Source organism: Ochotona curzoniae, unplaced genomic scaffold (assembly GCF_017591425.1).
Source record: "Ochotona curzoniae isolate NIBS_2020 unplaced genomic scaffold, NIBS_Ocur_1.0 contig_43, whole genome shotgun sequence".
NCBI lineage: Eukaryota > Metazoa > Chordata > Mammalia > Lagomorpha > Ochotonidae > Ochotona > Ochotona curzoniae.
In genome coordinates, this window is record NW_024466218.1 from 6,644,549 (window position 1) to 6,658,166 (window position 13,618).

Below are 13,618 nucleotides of genomic sequence, written 5' to 3' on the forward strand. Positions count from 1 at the left end.
GTGCACACATCGTGGTAGTGATGCCAGTGGAATGCCCTGGCCAGTGTGTGCTGGCAATGGCTGTGTGGAAACTCTGCCATCTGTCACCCCACCCCAAGACTTTTTGAAAAATAGAATGGGCAACTATGCTAGCATACTGGTATAGTTAGCACAGAGTTGGCATTAACCAGGTCCAAGATGCCAGCCAGCTATTGGCTGCTTTTCAACCAGCAGTGTAACACTTGCCTGGGTACAAGGCAACCTAGGCAGTTGCCCATAGCGAGGGATGCATAGTATTTCAACAAGGCACTCAGCAAATGCCACCATGGTGGGCTAAGTGATGTTAGGGTTTTGTGTTTTTGTTTTGTTTTTTAAAGATTTATTTTATTTTTATTGGACAGGCAGATTTTCAAGGGGGGAAAATGAGACAGGGCAAGATCTTTTATCCACTGGTTCACTCCCCAAAAATGGCTGCAGTGGCTGGAGCTTGGTCAGTCCAAAGCCAGGAGCTTAGAACTTCCTCAGGTCTCCCACATGGGTGCTGTACTTGGGCCATTCTCCACTGCTTTCCAGGCACATTATCAAAGACGTGGATCAGAAGCAGAGCAACTAGGGCTCAAACTGGTGCCCATATGTGATGCCAGGACCATAGGCAGAGGCTTAAGCTACTATGCCATGACTCTGGCCCTAATATTAGGTTTTATAACTGAGTAGCCAGCATCCCATCTGATTTTATTATGAACCGTGTGAAGAAAGAGAATTCCCAGTTCAAAGGGACATAAAAAGGAAAGGAGGACATTGAACATTGGATGAGAGAATCCAAGTTTTATTAGTAAGTTGAAATAAATTCAGAACTTAAACTGTGAAAGTTCAAGAAGGAACAAATAAAGAAGTTAAAATTTCTCATAAAGGAATGGGTTTTTGGCACAGTGATTAAGCTGGTACTTGGGATGCCTGCAACTTTCATCAAACTCCTTGAGTTCAAGTCCCAGCCCCTGCTTTTGATCCACTAGTGTACATCTAGGGAGACGGCAGATAAGGACCCCCATCATTGAGTCTCTGCCATGTGTGTGCAATTTCCAGATTGAGTTCTAGTCTCCTGGCTATAGCCTGGCCCAGTTCTGGTTGTTACGGGCATCTGAGGACTGAACCAATGGATAAAAGATTCTTTTTAAAATTATTTTTTAATTTAATTTTTGATGTTGTTTATACAGTTTTGTCCATGAGGACCACTGATTAGGGTGGGGAAGGTCAAGGTGTGGGGAAAGCAGATGAGATAAATGCTTCCAATTTTTCTTTTCTTTTTTTCTCCTATAACTGGGGTGGGAGGTGGGGGGTGGTGTATGGGCTTCTCTTAGCTGTCATACTGCGTCAGCTTCCAAGAATGGGGGATGGCCATTTGATGTCATCTTAGCAACTCTGACATGGAGAAAAACGTTCTGAAGGTATTACTTGAATGGTTCTGTTAGTTGTGAGACGTCATTGGTTTCATTGCACCAAGGTTGAGAAAAATCTTTCCAAGGTCTATTAGCTGACAGAGTCCACCTTAGTGCATCCACTTGCCCAAACAATTACTGTCAAAGCTTGGCCAGGAGAGTTGTCCAACCTGTTTGGCTTCCCATCCTCTGACATTGCAGTTGACGTCCTCTACAGGCCTAAATGAGCTGGAGTTGGCTGTCATTTGTCTCTCTCTCTCTCTTCCCTCTCCCCACCCCCTTCATTTGGGGTTGGCCAGGTGTGATGAAGGTAAAGGTCTTAAGAAGAAGAGATGATCCTGGGTTTTCTGCTTTTGTCGTATCATCATCTGGGTCCTTCCTATTCATTCAAAAGGGTCTGGTTGAAAAAAGGTGAGATGGCAAGAGAAGCAGAGGTAGGAGTGATGCAGGACAGTGAGCTGAAAACTGTGAGCAGTCTCTGGGGGCTTGAAAAAGAAAGGAAGTGCATGGCCCCCAGAGCAGAAACAGCACGGCCTGAAGACACATTGGAGACTCCTGTCTTCTTTGCACAAAGCTGTGAAAGAGTGAGTTTTTGTGTTGAGCTGTTGCAGTAGCAATAGAAAACGAATGCAGGCTCTGCTGACAGTAGTTAGAGGCTTGGACATTATCGTGCATCAGCTTAAGCTGCTTCTTGGGATGTGACTTCCTGCGAGTCAGCAGGTGGTTGCACAAGTGCCACGCACATAAGAGACCCAGGTGGAGTTCCACATTCGTGGCTTTGGCCTGGCCCAGTCCCAGTTGCTGTAGGCATTCAGGACCCAGTAGATGGATGATGTTTGTCTTAGTCACTCTCCCTTTCAAATAAATCTTTTTTTTTTTTTTTAAATAACAGAATGTCTGGCCAAACACGAATTTTGTAATGCATTCAATTGATCACATCTGAAATTCTAGGCTCCATCCCACATCAGAGTGCTGGTTCGAGTCCTGCTGGTTCCAGCCCAGCTTCCTGGGAGGCAGCGGGTGAGCACTCAAGGGCTTGGGCCCTGGCCACCCATGTGGGAGATGGAGTTCTGCTGGCTTTAGCCTGGCTCAACCTTTGCTCTTGCAGGTACTGAAGGACTGGATCGTGGGGTAGATGATATCTCTCTGTGTCTATCTACCTTTCCAAATAAAATATTTTTTTAAATTAAAATTAATGCTTACATTTTGTTTCGTTTTGCTGTATTGTGTTTTAATTAGAAGCTTTAAGTCTGAAGAGGTAGCATGTCAATGGAAGGTACAAAACACGCTGATCTGAGAGCAGAGTTAGAACCCAGAACCTGGCGTCACGCAGAGGCTTGGGTCTTGTTGGTGAAGGCATTCGCAAGAATTCTCAGAGCTGCCAATCAGGCAAATGCTGTGTGTTCCTTGGCAATGAACTTCTGCTTGCCAGAAGCCAAAGGCCAAACGGTCACAGTTGGGTGATGTCAAAAAGGATTGTGCCACCTCGGCAAGTGTGGCCATACCACTCTGAGCCCCTTTACACTACGAGTTGAGGAGGTGACAACTCTTGAAAGACATCTTAGTATTGTCCCTGGAGTCTTAATCCTTCTTGGTGCTAAAATTTGTCATTAAACTCACAGGAAAGTAAAATACAGTAGCAGAAATTCTCACTTCCCTTGCTCATGTAACTCTCTCAATGCTGTGTTCAAATCGCCTCAATTGCTATCACTTGGTAGATAAGTGAAGTATTTAGGTCAGTATCTCACAGCTGTCAAAGACGCCACGGCCCCGTGGTAGAGCTCCCAGGAGGAACCTGCAGCGTCTCCCACTCCCACGCCGTAGGCTCACTGGGGCTCCCATGGCTTACCAGTGGCCACACCTCAGCCTAGTTCCCAACTCCCTGCAGGGCAGGAGGCTGAGCAGGTAGAAACATGTGCTAGGAAGATGATCAGAGCTCTGCATTCCTTTCTTGAGTTGGTTGTCAGGCTCATCTGCTAAGGAGTGGTGACCATCCAGCATCTTCCACCAGGCCCAGGTTTCTCAATGCAGAAAGCGGGTAAGCCGAGGGAGCCTCCTGTGCCCAGGCTCTCCACTCTGTTTTCTCTGGAAGCCTTGGATAATGTCATCGCTGCTTGATTTGCTAGAGAATAAGTCCAGGGACAAATCAAAATAGTTCTCCCTGGGTCATCCGCTGCTTCTCTCACTCCATTCCCTGTCTTAGAACTGCTCGGGACATGGGTTTCCAACACTGGCTCTCATGCCAGCACCTGGCACAGCTTGCCAGCTCCAGCCCAGGGAACGCAGACAGAAATGCCTGTGTCAGTTGATTAGAACAGCCTCGATCAACGTGTCTGGACAAGCACCCACTTATCTCACACCCAGAAGTGATTGTGACCATAGCTACCTTCACACATAATATTGGCCTGCTTGTCAATGCGGCTCCCTTGTTGCTGCCTTCCCGTCATCTCCCCTTTGTCTTCTCCTTGGGTGGTGTGGTCTGTGTGGTGATCCCTGCTTGTTGGATTTCTGTTTGAATATGATTGTTTTTTGTCTTTGACACTGGAGACAGAGCAACCCTGGCAAGAGCCTGGGGGCAGTGCTGTTAGAGATGGACAGGTTCGCTTCTGGCACCTGTAACTTGCAGGTTCAGCTGTTGGCAGCACCAGCGAGTGTCTGAGGGCATCGAGAAGCTGCTGGCCTTCCTGATTGCCCTCACATCCCCAAGCTCTACCTGAGCTTAAGTATAAACCAAGAGCTTTCCCTGCAGTGCCCCTCCACAGCCCCACTCCACGGATGGCCACCCACACCCCACGCCCAGGGAGAGCTCTCTAGCTGTCACTGAAACTTAGGAGGCACATGGGCCTCTGGTGAGCAGCGAGTGTGAACAGTTGTGGATGCTCCATGTGTGAAGACACACAGTGGATTCTTACCAACACACTCAGACTTGAACATTCCAAGAGCCATTTGTCTAGCAAGAGATTGTGTTGGGTGAATCCAGTCACATGGCAGTTTTCTCATCTGTAAAAGGGGAGTAGTGGTGGTTTGGGGGGGCGCGCTGGTGTTGTGGTATAGCAACCTAAGCTGCTGCCTGGGATGCCTGCACCTGGGATTCAATCGCACTCTGCTCTGATCCGGTTTCCTGATATGCACCAGGAAGGCAACAGGTGACAGCTCAAGGTGCAGTCCCCTGGGAGACCTCAGTGGAGTTCCACGTTCCTCGCTGCAGCCTAGCCTGGCCCTAGCTTGTTGCAGACATACAGGGGATGAACCAGCAGATGGAAGATCTGCCTCATTTCTTTGCTCATTCCTCTTTCTGTGTCACTTCTTTCCAACAGATCATTATCCTATTAAAAAAAAAAAAAGGTGGCTCTTTCCCTAGGCAATTCTGACAGTTTACAAGATTCAATTCCTATAAAGCACTTAGAAGGCACCTGCCTGATCCCAGTACCCTCAGCTTCTTTTGTCGTCCCTGAATGGATGAAATGAATGCAAATTGAGTCTTTACTAACAGGTTTTCCATGAAAATTTTACACTCAAACTTGACTATTGAAATCTTGGAGGTGAAAAAGAAAGATCAGCGCTCAGTCAGTGTGGGCACGCGCCGTTCCGCTCGTATCTCGCACCGTGACATACCTCATTCCTTTTCCAGGACTACACTTTGTTATACGAAGAGGCAAAGTATTTTCAGCTGCAGCCCATGTTGCTGGAGATGGAAAGATGGAAGCAGGACAGAGAAGGCGGCCGCTTTGCACGGCCCTGTGAGTGCCTGGTGGTGCGCGTGGCCCCTGACCTCGGAGAGAGGATCACGCTCAGCGGGGACAAGTCCTTGATTGAAGAGGTGTTTCCGGAGATCGGTGACGTGATGTGTAACTCCGTCAATGCGGGCTGGAACCATGACTCCACGCACGTCATCAGGTTTCCACTCAACGGCTACTGTCACCTCAACTCGGTCCAGGTACAGCAGCGTTGTGTGGGGTGTGCACCCACTGGCACGCTGAATGCCACCCCTTACCCTCGCCTTCACCCATTGCCTTTGCTCTGCACAGCTGAGAAGCTCTCGTGCGGTAACACTGCTGCAGGACAGACAGACTAGGACCCCTGTGTGGTAGGCATTCTGCACATCTTCACTGGACACCTGCTACATGCCGGGGGGCTGGGGTGAACCCTGGAGCTGTGTTCATGCAGCCTTTATGACAGGAATGGAACCAGGGGCAATTGCCAATCAACATGTTGCCAGGTAATGAGGAGGGTCAAACGCTCCAACCAGAAGGCTGCATAAACTCCGCAGGACCAGGCGCTGGGAGAGTGCCTGGCATGCTGAGAAGCCACAGGAAGCCAGTGTGGCCTGAGGAAAAGGAATCAAGGGGCCCAAGCTCTGGGACCCAGGACAAGGCTGACCAGGCAGGAACAGGTCGTGCAGAGACACTAAGAGTGCTAAACTCAGTAGGTCTCCACTAATTTGCTTTCTTTCGGTTCGGGTTCATTTGCTTATGTGAGTTGAACAGAAAGCCGTTGTAACAGAAAGTCATTGGAGAACTGTCAGGCGAAACAGTGACCACACTCAGTTCATACTTTAGAATGAGGGCTCCGGCCGCTTGTGGGACGCAGCAGAGGAATGGAGTATGGTCAGAAGGCTGTGGTTCCAGCCAGAGAAGTACCCGGTCTGAGTGTCTTAAGTATAGCACTACCAGGATCTCCTGCCAGGGCCTGTGTGGACTGCAGGACAAGCCCAGGACGCTTGCAGCGTTTGAAGGAAGTGGGTGATGGCATTGCCATCACTTAGGTGGGGGAGGAGATCTGCGAGTGGAATTCAGAACTTTTGAGTTACACCGCGGGAGATGCCAGATGCCTCCAGTGCCAATGGTGCTGGCAGCCTGCGCTGAGTACAGGGCCACGGCCCGGCAAGCATCGGCAGAGGTCAGCGCTGCTAATCGCGTCTTGCTGATGAGGAAACAGAGGCACACCTGCAGCTTGACTGCAGCTGGTGATACGCAACCTGCCGGAGGCAGCGGGGTGAGGATTCTTGTTCCCCACCTCTTATTGATTTGAAAAGCAGAGAGAGCTCAAAGACCCACATACTTCAATTATTACCAGTGCCTCCCAGGGCCCGCATTAGTAGGACGCTGGAGTCAGGAGCTAGAGCCGGAAGTTAAACCTGGGTCTCTGATACAGTATGCAGGTGTCTTCACCACTAAGCCCAGACACCTGTCGCCCGCACCTCTTTGTAATCAGAGTGAACCCATGCCTTTGTTCTATATTTAGCCAACAAACCTGCTTCCCAGAGCACAGACTAGAAGCCCAGCTAAGCCAGGCAGCCTCTTGAGGATTGTTCCATTAACTATTTATACTTCTCATATTTCTGAAGAGGCTGTGAAGGCAGAAAAGCAGAAAATACCGTTTGGTGTACCAGAGGAAGGTATCCCAGTAGCAGGTGGCCTCTGAGTTGCATTTATACCTATGTGGATGGTGACCCCCGGAGCTGTGTGGCACCCTTGCACTGCCTTGCCCAGTGACCGCAAGCAGCCCCTGCTCCAAATAATGGAAGACTTACCGCCCAGAAAGTCTTTCCTAGGCCACACCCACACTGCCCCTGCCCTCGCCTAGCGTGGTTGCAGGCGCAGAACCAGGAAAGCTGGGACTGGAACACCTCGGCCCCACACCCTGGGTCCATGAATAACCACCATCATCAGTTCATATGCTTGACACATTTCCCACATCGAGTGTGGAAATTTCATTGGGATTAACACCTTTCCTGTACAACTTGGCCATGGGCCACTCCTGCTTCCTGTTCCATCAACGTAGAAATGAGAACAGGCTTGTTGACACTTGGGGACCACAAATAAGGCGGGATAAGGCGTCGGACAGCTAGTATCCCCAGAGTTGCTGACATTCTCAACTGATTAAACTAAAAGACTTTTGCCATTAAATTGATATTTTAAAAATCGGTGACTGGGGCCAGCTTTGTGGTGTACTGGGTAAAGCCACTGGCATCCTATACGAGCGCTGGTTCAAGTCCTGGTTGTTCTACTTCTGATCCAGCTCCCTGCTAATATGCCTGGGAAAGCATCAGATAATGGCATGGGAGACCCTGAAGAGTGGCCATTTGGAGAGTGAATCAGCAGATGGAAGACCTTTTTCTTCCTCTGTAACTCTGCTTTTCAAGAAGTGTTTTTAAAAACTAAATATAGAAGGCAGTGGCTTCACACACTATTTGCATTACATTAATACAAGCTTTTGACCACATTGGATCATACTGAATATGTGACCCCAGGAGGTTGGTTCCAAGACAGCCCAGCCCTACGCCCAGATGCCAAAACCTCCAGGGGCTACAGTCCTATGCGAAAATAGTTTAGCATCTTGCACTAACCCGCACACATCCTCCTGTATGCTGTAAATCCTCTCTAGAGCGCTGACAGAATGTGAACGGCACCTGAACAGTTGTTGGATTGTGTCCTGTAGGAAATAATGGCAAGGAAAAGGCTTGCCATTTGAGGACACACACAGCCACCCTAGGCCTGACGCGTGTGGTCTGCAGCTGGCTGAATCGCTCCGTGGGCTGACGGCTTGAGCATGTCGGTGGCTGCAACCCCACTGACAGACAGAATGGAGGTCAGAGCTGGGGGTGCACAGGCTGGTCCTTCTGGTCCTGGCTAAGACTCCATCCCGGAGCAGGGGTGGGACCGGCCTCGCCTGGCTGTTTCCTGCTCACAGACTGCATTCCTGCCTCAGCGATGGAGTTCTTCACCTCCCACCGGAACGCGTCTTGATTTTGCGCTTAGGTTGTTTTCTTCATCCTGCGCGTTGCTCATTTACCTGCAGAAATAGAGCACTTCAGGGTCAAACGTCCACTTTGTTTTCTCAGGACTTATATTTTTAAAATTTTTGCCAGCATTTGAGGTTTCATTTTTAAAAATACTCTTGATTTTTTTATTTCATCTGTTTTTGCCAGGCAACAGATAATCCACATCACAGCTTTTAAGAGTTTACTTTACATTTACTGCATTTTGAGTTTTAGCAATATTTTATTTATTCTAAAAATTTGAGGAGAGCATTTAACATTTTTTCTAAAGATCTATTTATTTATTTTTTTTTTAAAGATTTATTTTTATTATTTTTTATTGGAAAGGCGGATATACAGAGAGGAGATACAGAGAGGAAGATCTTCCATCCGATGATTCACTCCCCAAGTGAGCCGCAACGGGTCGATACTATGCCGATCCGAAGCCAGGAGCCTCTTCCGGGTCTCCCATGCGGGTGCAGGGTCCCAAAGCTTTGGGCCGTCCTCAACTGCCTTCCCAGGCCACAGGCAGGGAGCTGGAAGGGAAGCGGGGCTGCCGGGATTAGAACCGGCGCCCATATGGGATCCCGGGCGTGCAAGGCGAGGACTTAACCACTTGCGCCACCGCGCCGGGCCCGAGATCTATTTATTTTTATTACAAAGTCAGATACACAAAGAGGAAGAGAGACAGAGAGGAAGATCTTCCGTCCGATGATTCACTCCCCAAGTGAGCGCAACGGCCGATGCTATGCCGATCCGGAGCCAGGATCCAGGAACTTCTTCCGGGTCTCCCACACAGGTGCAGGGTCCCAAGGCATTAGGCCATCCTGGACTGCTTTCCCAGGCCACAAGCAGAGAGCTGGATGGGAAGTGGAGCTGCCAGGATTAGAACTGGTGACCATATGGGATCTCCTGCTTTTTCTTATTGGATCTTTTTTTTTTAAGATTTATTTATTTTTATTGCAAAGTCAGATATTCAGAGAGGAAGATCTTTCGTCTGATGGCTTACTCCTCAAGTGACTGCAACAGCCAGAACTGAGCCAGTCTGAAGCCAGGAGCCAGGAACTTCCTCCAGGTCTCCCACACGGGTGCAGGGTCCCAAGGTTTTGGGCCGTGCTCAACTGCTTCCCCAGGCCACAAGCAGGGAACTGGATGGGAAAATGGGCTGCTGGGATTAGAACCGGTGCCCATATGGTATCCCGGCGCATTCAAGGCGAGCACTCTAACAGCTCAAGGCAAGGACCTTAGCCGCTAGGCCACGGCACTGGGCCCGAGCGCATTTTTTTTTAAAGATGTATTTATTTGAAAGGCAGTATTACAGAGACACAGAAAGAGACTTTCCATCCACTGGTTTACTCCCCAAATGGCTGCAACAGCTAGAACTGGACCAGTCCAAAGCCAAGGACCACAAACTTCCTTCAGGTCTCCCACACAGGTGCAGGGATCCAAGCACGCAGGCCTTCTTCTGTTAACCAGGAGCTAGTTTGAAAGTGGAGCAGCCAGAACATGAATCAGAGCCCATATTGGATGCCAACACTGCAGATGGCTGATTTTACCCACTACATAGCACTGCACTACAAGTAGTTTTTACATTTTTTTAAAGATTTATTTTTTATTAGACAGTCACATATACAGAGAAGGAGAGACAGAGAGGAAGATTTTCCTCCCACTAGTCCACTCCCCAAGTGGCCACAACAACCAGAACTGAGTCAGTCTGAAGCCAGGAGCCAAGAGCTTCTTCTGGGTCTCTCACATAGGTTGCAGGGTCTCATGGCCTTGGGCTGTCCTCAACTGCTTTCCCAGGGCACAAGCAGGGAGCTGGATAGGAAGTGGGGCTTGCCAGGACACAAATCGGTGCCCATATGGGATCCCAGCACGTACAAGGCAAGGACTTTCGCTGCTAGGCTATTTTGCCAGGCCCTATTTTTTTTTTAAGTTAGGATTGAGTCATCTTGCCTTTTTTTAAAGGGGTATGGAAGTAATTTAATTATACTCCAAACCCTGGCAGGAAACATGTGCAAGTCTGGTATTTGTTGGGTTCTGAAAAGAATCAGTGTCTGAGATAAGTTTCTTATATTTTTTGCCTGTTTAAGAGTTGCGTGCTCTCGGGCCCAGTGCAGTGGCGCAGTGGTTAAAGTCCTCGCCTTGCACGCCCAGGATCCCAGATGGGCGCCAGTTCTAATCCCGGCAGCCCTACTTCCCATCCAGCTCCCTGCCTGTGGCCTGGGAAAGCAGTCGAGGACAGCCCAAAGCCTTGGGACCCTGCACCCGCGTGGGAGACCCGGAAGAGGCTCCTGGCTTTGGATTGGCTCAGCTCCAGCAGTTGCGGCCGCCTGGGGAGTGAATCATTGGACGGAAGACCTTCCTCTCTGTCTCTCCTCTCTGTCTCTCCTCTCTGTATATATGCCTTTCCCATTAAAAAAAAAAAAATCTTTAAAAGAAAAAAAAAGTTGCGTGTTCTATTTCCTGCATTGAAGGGTGTCAGAGCGACAGGCGCTAGCGGTTACGGTGCCTCCATCCCACACCCACGTGCCTGGGTTAGATACCCACCTAGGCTCCTGCCCCAGCTTCCTGCTACTGCGGATGGTGGTGGCTCACATCAGCGGATTCCCGCCACCCACAGGGGAGAGCTCCCTTGAGTTCTCAGATCCCAGCCTTAGCCCCGGCCAGCCAGGCCTGGGACTCTCTCAAACAGATAATGAGGGGTGGAGTGATACATGTAATTTCTTTCTGGCATTAGGTATTTTATTTCAAAATGAAAGTCATTTATATGAGAAGTGTAGAATATCCTTATTTTGGATGTTTTTGAACATAACCCCACGGCACCTGTTTTTCCCTATTGGAGTGCATTTCAACTGCCACAAACTCAAAAATCTGTGCCTAAAAACCTCATCTGTCTTCAACAATCCATTCGTTCTGCTGTTGGAATTAGCTCAATCTTCCAAGCTGAAATGCAGGAATATTACTTGGGCATTGGGAAACACACACTGTGGCGCTGTTAAAGGGCCAGATGAATCACCAGCTAAGTGCACTCACATCTCAGTGCCCTCCGCCATTTTCTAGAACACATTTACATGCTCAATGAACAGGGAGATGGGAACGCCCCCCCACACACACACATACTTATTTTTCCCAGAGAAGGCAATATTACCTTTAAAAAAAAAGTTGGGGATGGGAGGGTTGAAGCCAAAGAGACCTGTGTCCTGTGCTGGGAAGCCAGCCCTGTCCATCACACTTGCCACAGGCCTTTGCTTTCTCATCAGTAAAGTGGGGTTAACATCACTGGGTGTTGTCACTGGCAAGTATAAAGCCAGCCCGTAAGGACACAGCGTAAGACTCAGAAATCCTTGCTCCCTCCCTCCTGCCCGGGCTCCCTGTGAAAAGAGCTTCATGGAGACATCGGAGTTAGAAAGCGAGATGGACCACAGCTGTAAATTATCTCAGCCCTTGGCGCGCCCCTCGTGTGGCCATGGCACCTGTCCACCCCTAACTGGCTGCTTGTCTGGCTTCTTGCAGGTCCTCGAGCGGTTACAACAAAGAGGTTTTGAAATCGTGGGCTCCTGCGGGGGAGGCGTGGACTCGTCCCAGTTCAGCGAATACGTCCTCCGGCGGGAACTGAGGCGGACGCCCCGCGTACCTTCTGTCATCCGGATAAAGCAGGAGCCCCTGGACTAATGCACAAAGAAGAAAAACACACAACAAATAACACAAAAGGGACATTTGTGTGCAGTTGCAACAGCAAACCAAGTCCTGGACCTGAAACTGATTGAAAGACACATTTCTATGCGATAGAGACCACACCTGTATTCATATGGGAACAATTGGAATATCAATATCCTCAAGGTGTAAAAAAATATATATAAATATATATATATGTCAAAAGGTAGGAAATGCAAAAAAGGAAAAAAAAAAAAAAGAAAAAAGGTAATAGCTCCAGTTGGTGCTGTAATGGCGTGTCGTGTGCTGGCCTTCCGGGGCCTCTGACCAATCAACAAGCCATGAGCGGGGAGGTCACAGTCTCCTTACAGGTCCATTGCCAACAGCCATCCTCCATCATTTCTTTGTCCTTTGTCCTTTTTTTTTTTTTTTTAAAGACATCTTGAATCAAGTTTCTTTGCATTCAGAGGTTTCATGTCTGTCTTTAGACAGGGACCAGGCGGGACTTCAGAAAAACTCTCCTGAGCACATTGCATTGAAAAGACGTTGAGACATGAAATTCCAAATGTAGTTTGTACAGAAGTCACACTTTGTTGTCCGCCTCACAGATGTGAACTTGACTTTGTTTTTAAACGGATCGGTTTTGCAAAGGGGCCAGAATTATTACTTGTTAGAGTTGCTGCAGTTTGAGTCTGCTGCTTTCCTACAATTTTTCAAATTTTATAATGTATTAAATACAATAAACTCTGTTTAAAAAATAAGGTCTGTGTGAAACACACGTGTTGGAGTAAGGCCAGATTAAAATGAATTTTTTTTTTATTATATTATCATTGACTGTATTGAGTGCCAGAAAGGAGCCGTAAAGTTGGGGCCAGTGTTGAGGTTAAAATGCTCCTGAAGGAGCAGGATGCCGTCGCTCCAGTTCTAGATCATTTTTTCCCGACTCAGCAAATGGCACTTCCCACACTTTGCTTTTCTGTACCAGTTACCAAGAGAAATCTTCCTTGTTACCAAAGAGATACACCTGTTTCAGTTGTCTGCCACTACTGAGCAAGCCACGCCAAGACTTTGTGGCTTACCACGTTTTCTCCACCGGTGACGCTGTGCTTCTCGCGTGTGGTCTTCACTGGCTTTGGCCCCACGTGATGTCATCCAAGAGCAAGGTTGGACTTGACTGCCAAGGTGGCTCACCCAGATGGCTGCCAGCCAGTACAGGCACTTGGCTTCCATGTGGCTTGTGCTCCTCCCTGCGTAGAAGCTGGCTTCCAAGAAGGAGTGCCCTGAGCTTTAAGTGTTCCAAAAAAAGGCTAGAAGGCTGGGCCTAGACCTGCACATGTGCTTCTGCTGTTTTCTCTTGATAGGGCAGCCCTAGAGCCAGCCCACACTCTAAAATCCACCTGCTGTTGGGAAAGTAAGAAAAATTGGTGACCAACTTGAAAGCGCTTGTAACCCCTGCCGGAAAGGTCTTAGAAGCAGGTGTGAGGATCAGGGAGCAATTGGGGAAGTCTCAGGGCCAGAACCATCACTTCGTTGTCAGCCAGAGAGGGAGGCAACCTAAAATCTCAATATCACCTTGGAAATATCTTCTTAGCCTTTCCAAGGGATTAGCAACTCTTGTGCCTCCACCAGCCCTCCCTTTAGCCTTCTTCCCTCCTTTCTCTTCCTCATTCCAGACACTCAAAATAAACCTGGCCTGCTGGGAAGATTGGCAGGTAAACTATAATGTGTTTCTGCAGCAGAGATGTTCCTGTGGTGATGGGCTGTTTCCATCCCAAACTGACTTTCT

At 48.6% G+C, this 13,618-nt stretch overlaps 1 protein-coding gene across 3 annotated transcripts in view; it reads left to right on the plus strand.

The window, feature by feature from the left end:
* The window catches only part of KCTD1 (potassium channel tetramerization domain containing 1), a 198,456-nt gene extending 185,803 nt beyond the window's left edge, over positions 1-12,653 (plus strand). For all 3 annotated transcript variants that reach the window (XM_040984842.1, XM_040984843.1, XM_040984841.1), the window contains exons 4-5: positions 5,047-5,352; positions 11,692-12,653. In XM_040984842.1, coding sequence (XP_040840776.1) covers positions 5,047-5,352; positions 11,692-11,850 — 465 coding nt within the window. In that variant the 3' untranslated portion in view covers positions 11,851-12,653. The remainder of the gene's footprint in view (positions 1-5,046; positions 5,353-11,691) is intronic.
* The last annotated feature ends 965 nt before the right edge of the window (positions 12,654-13,618 follow it).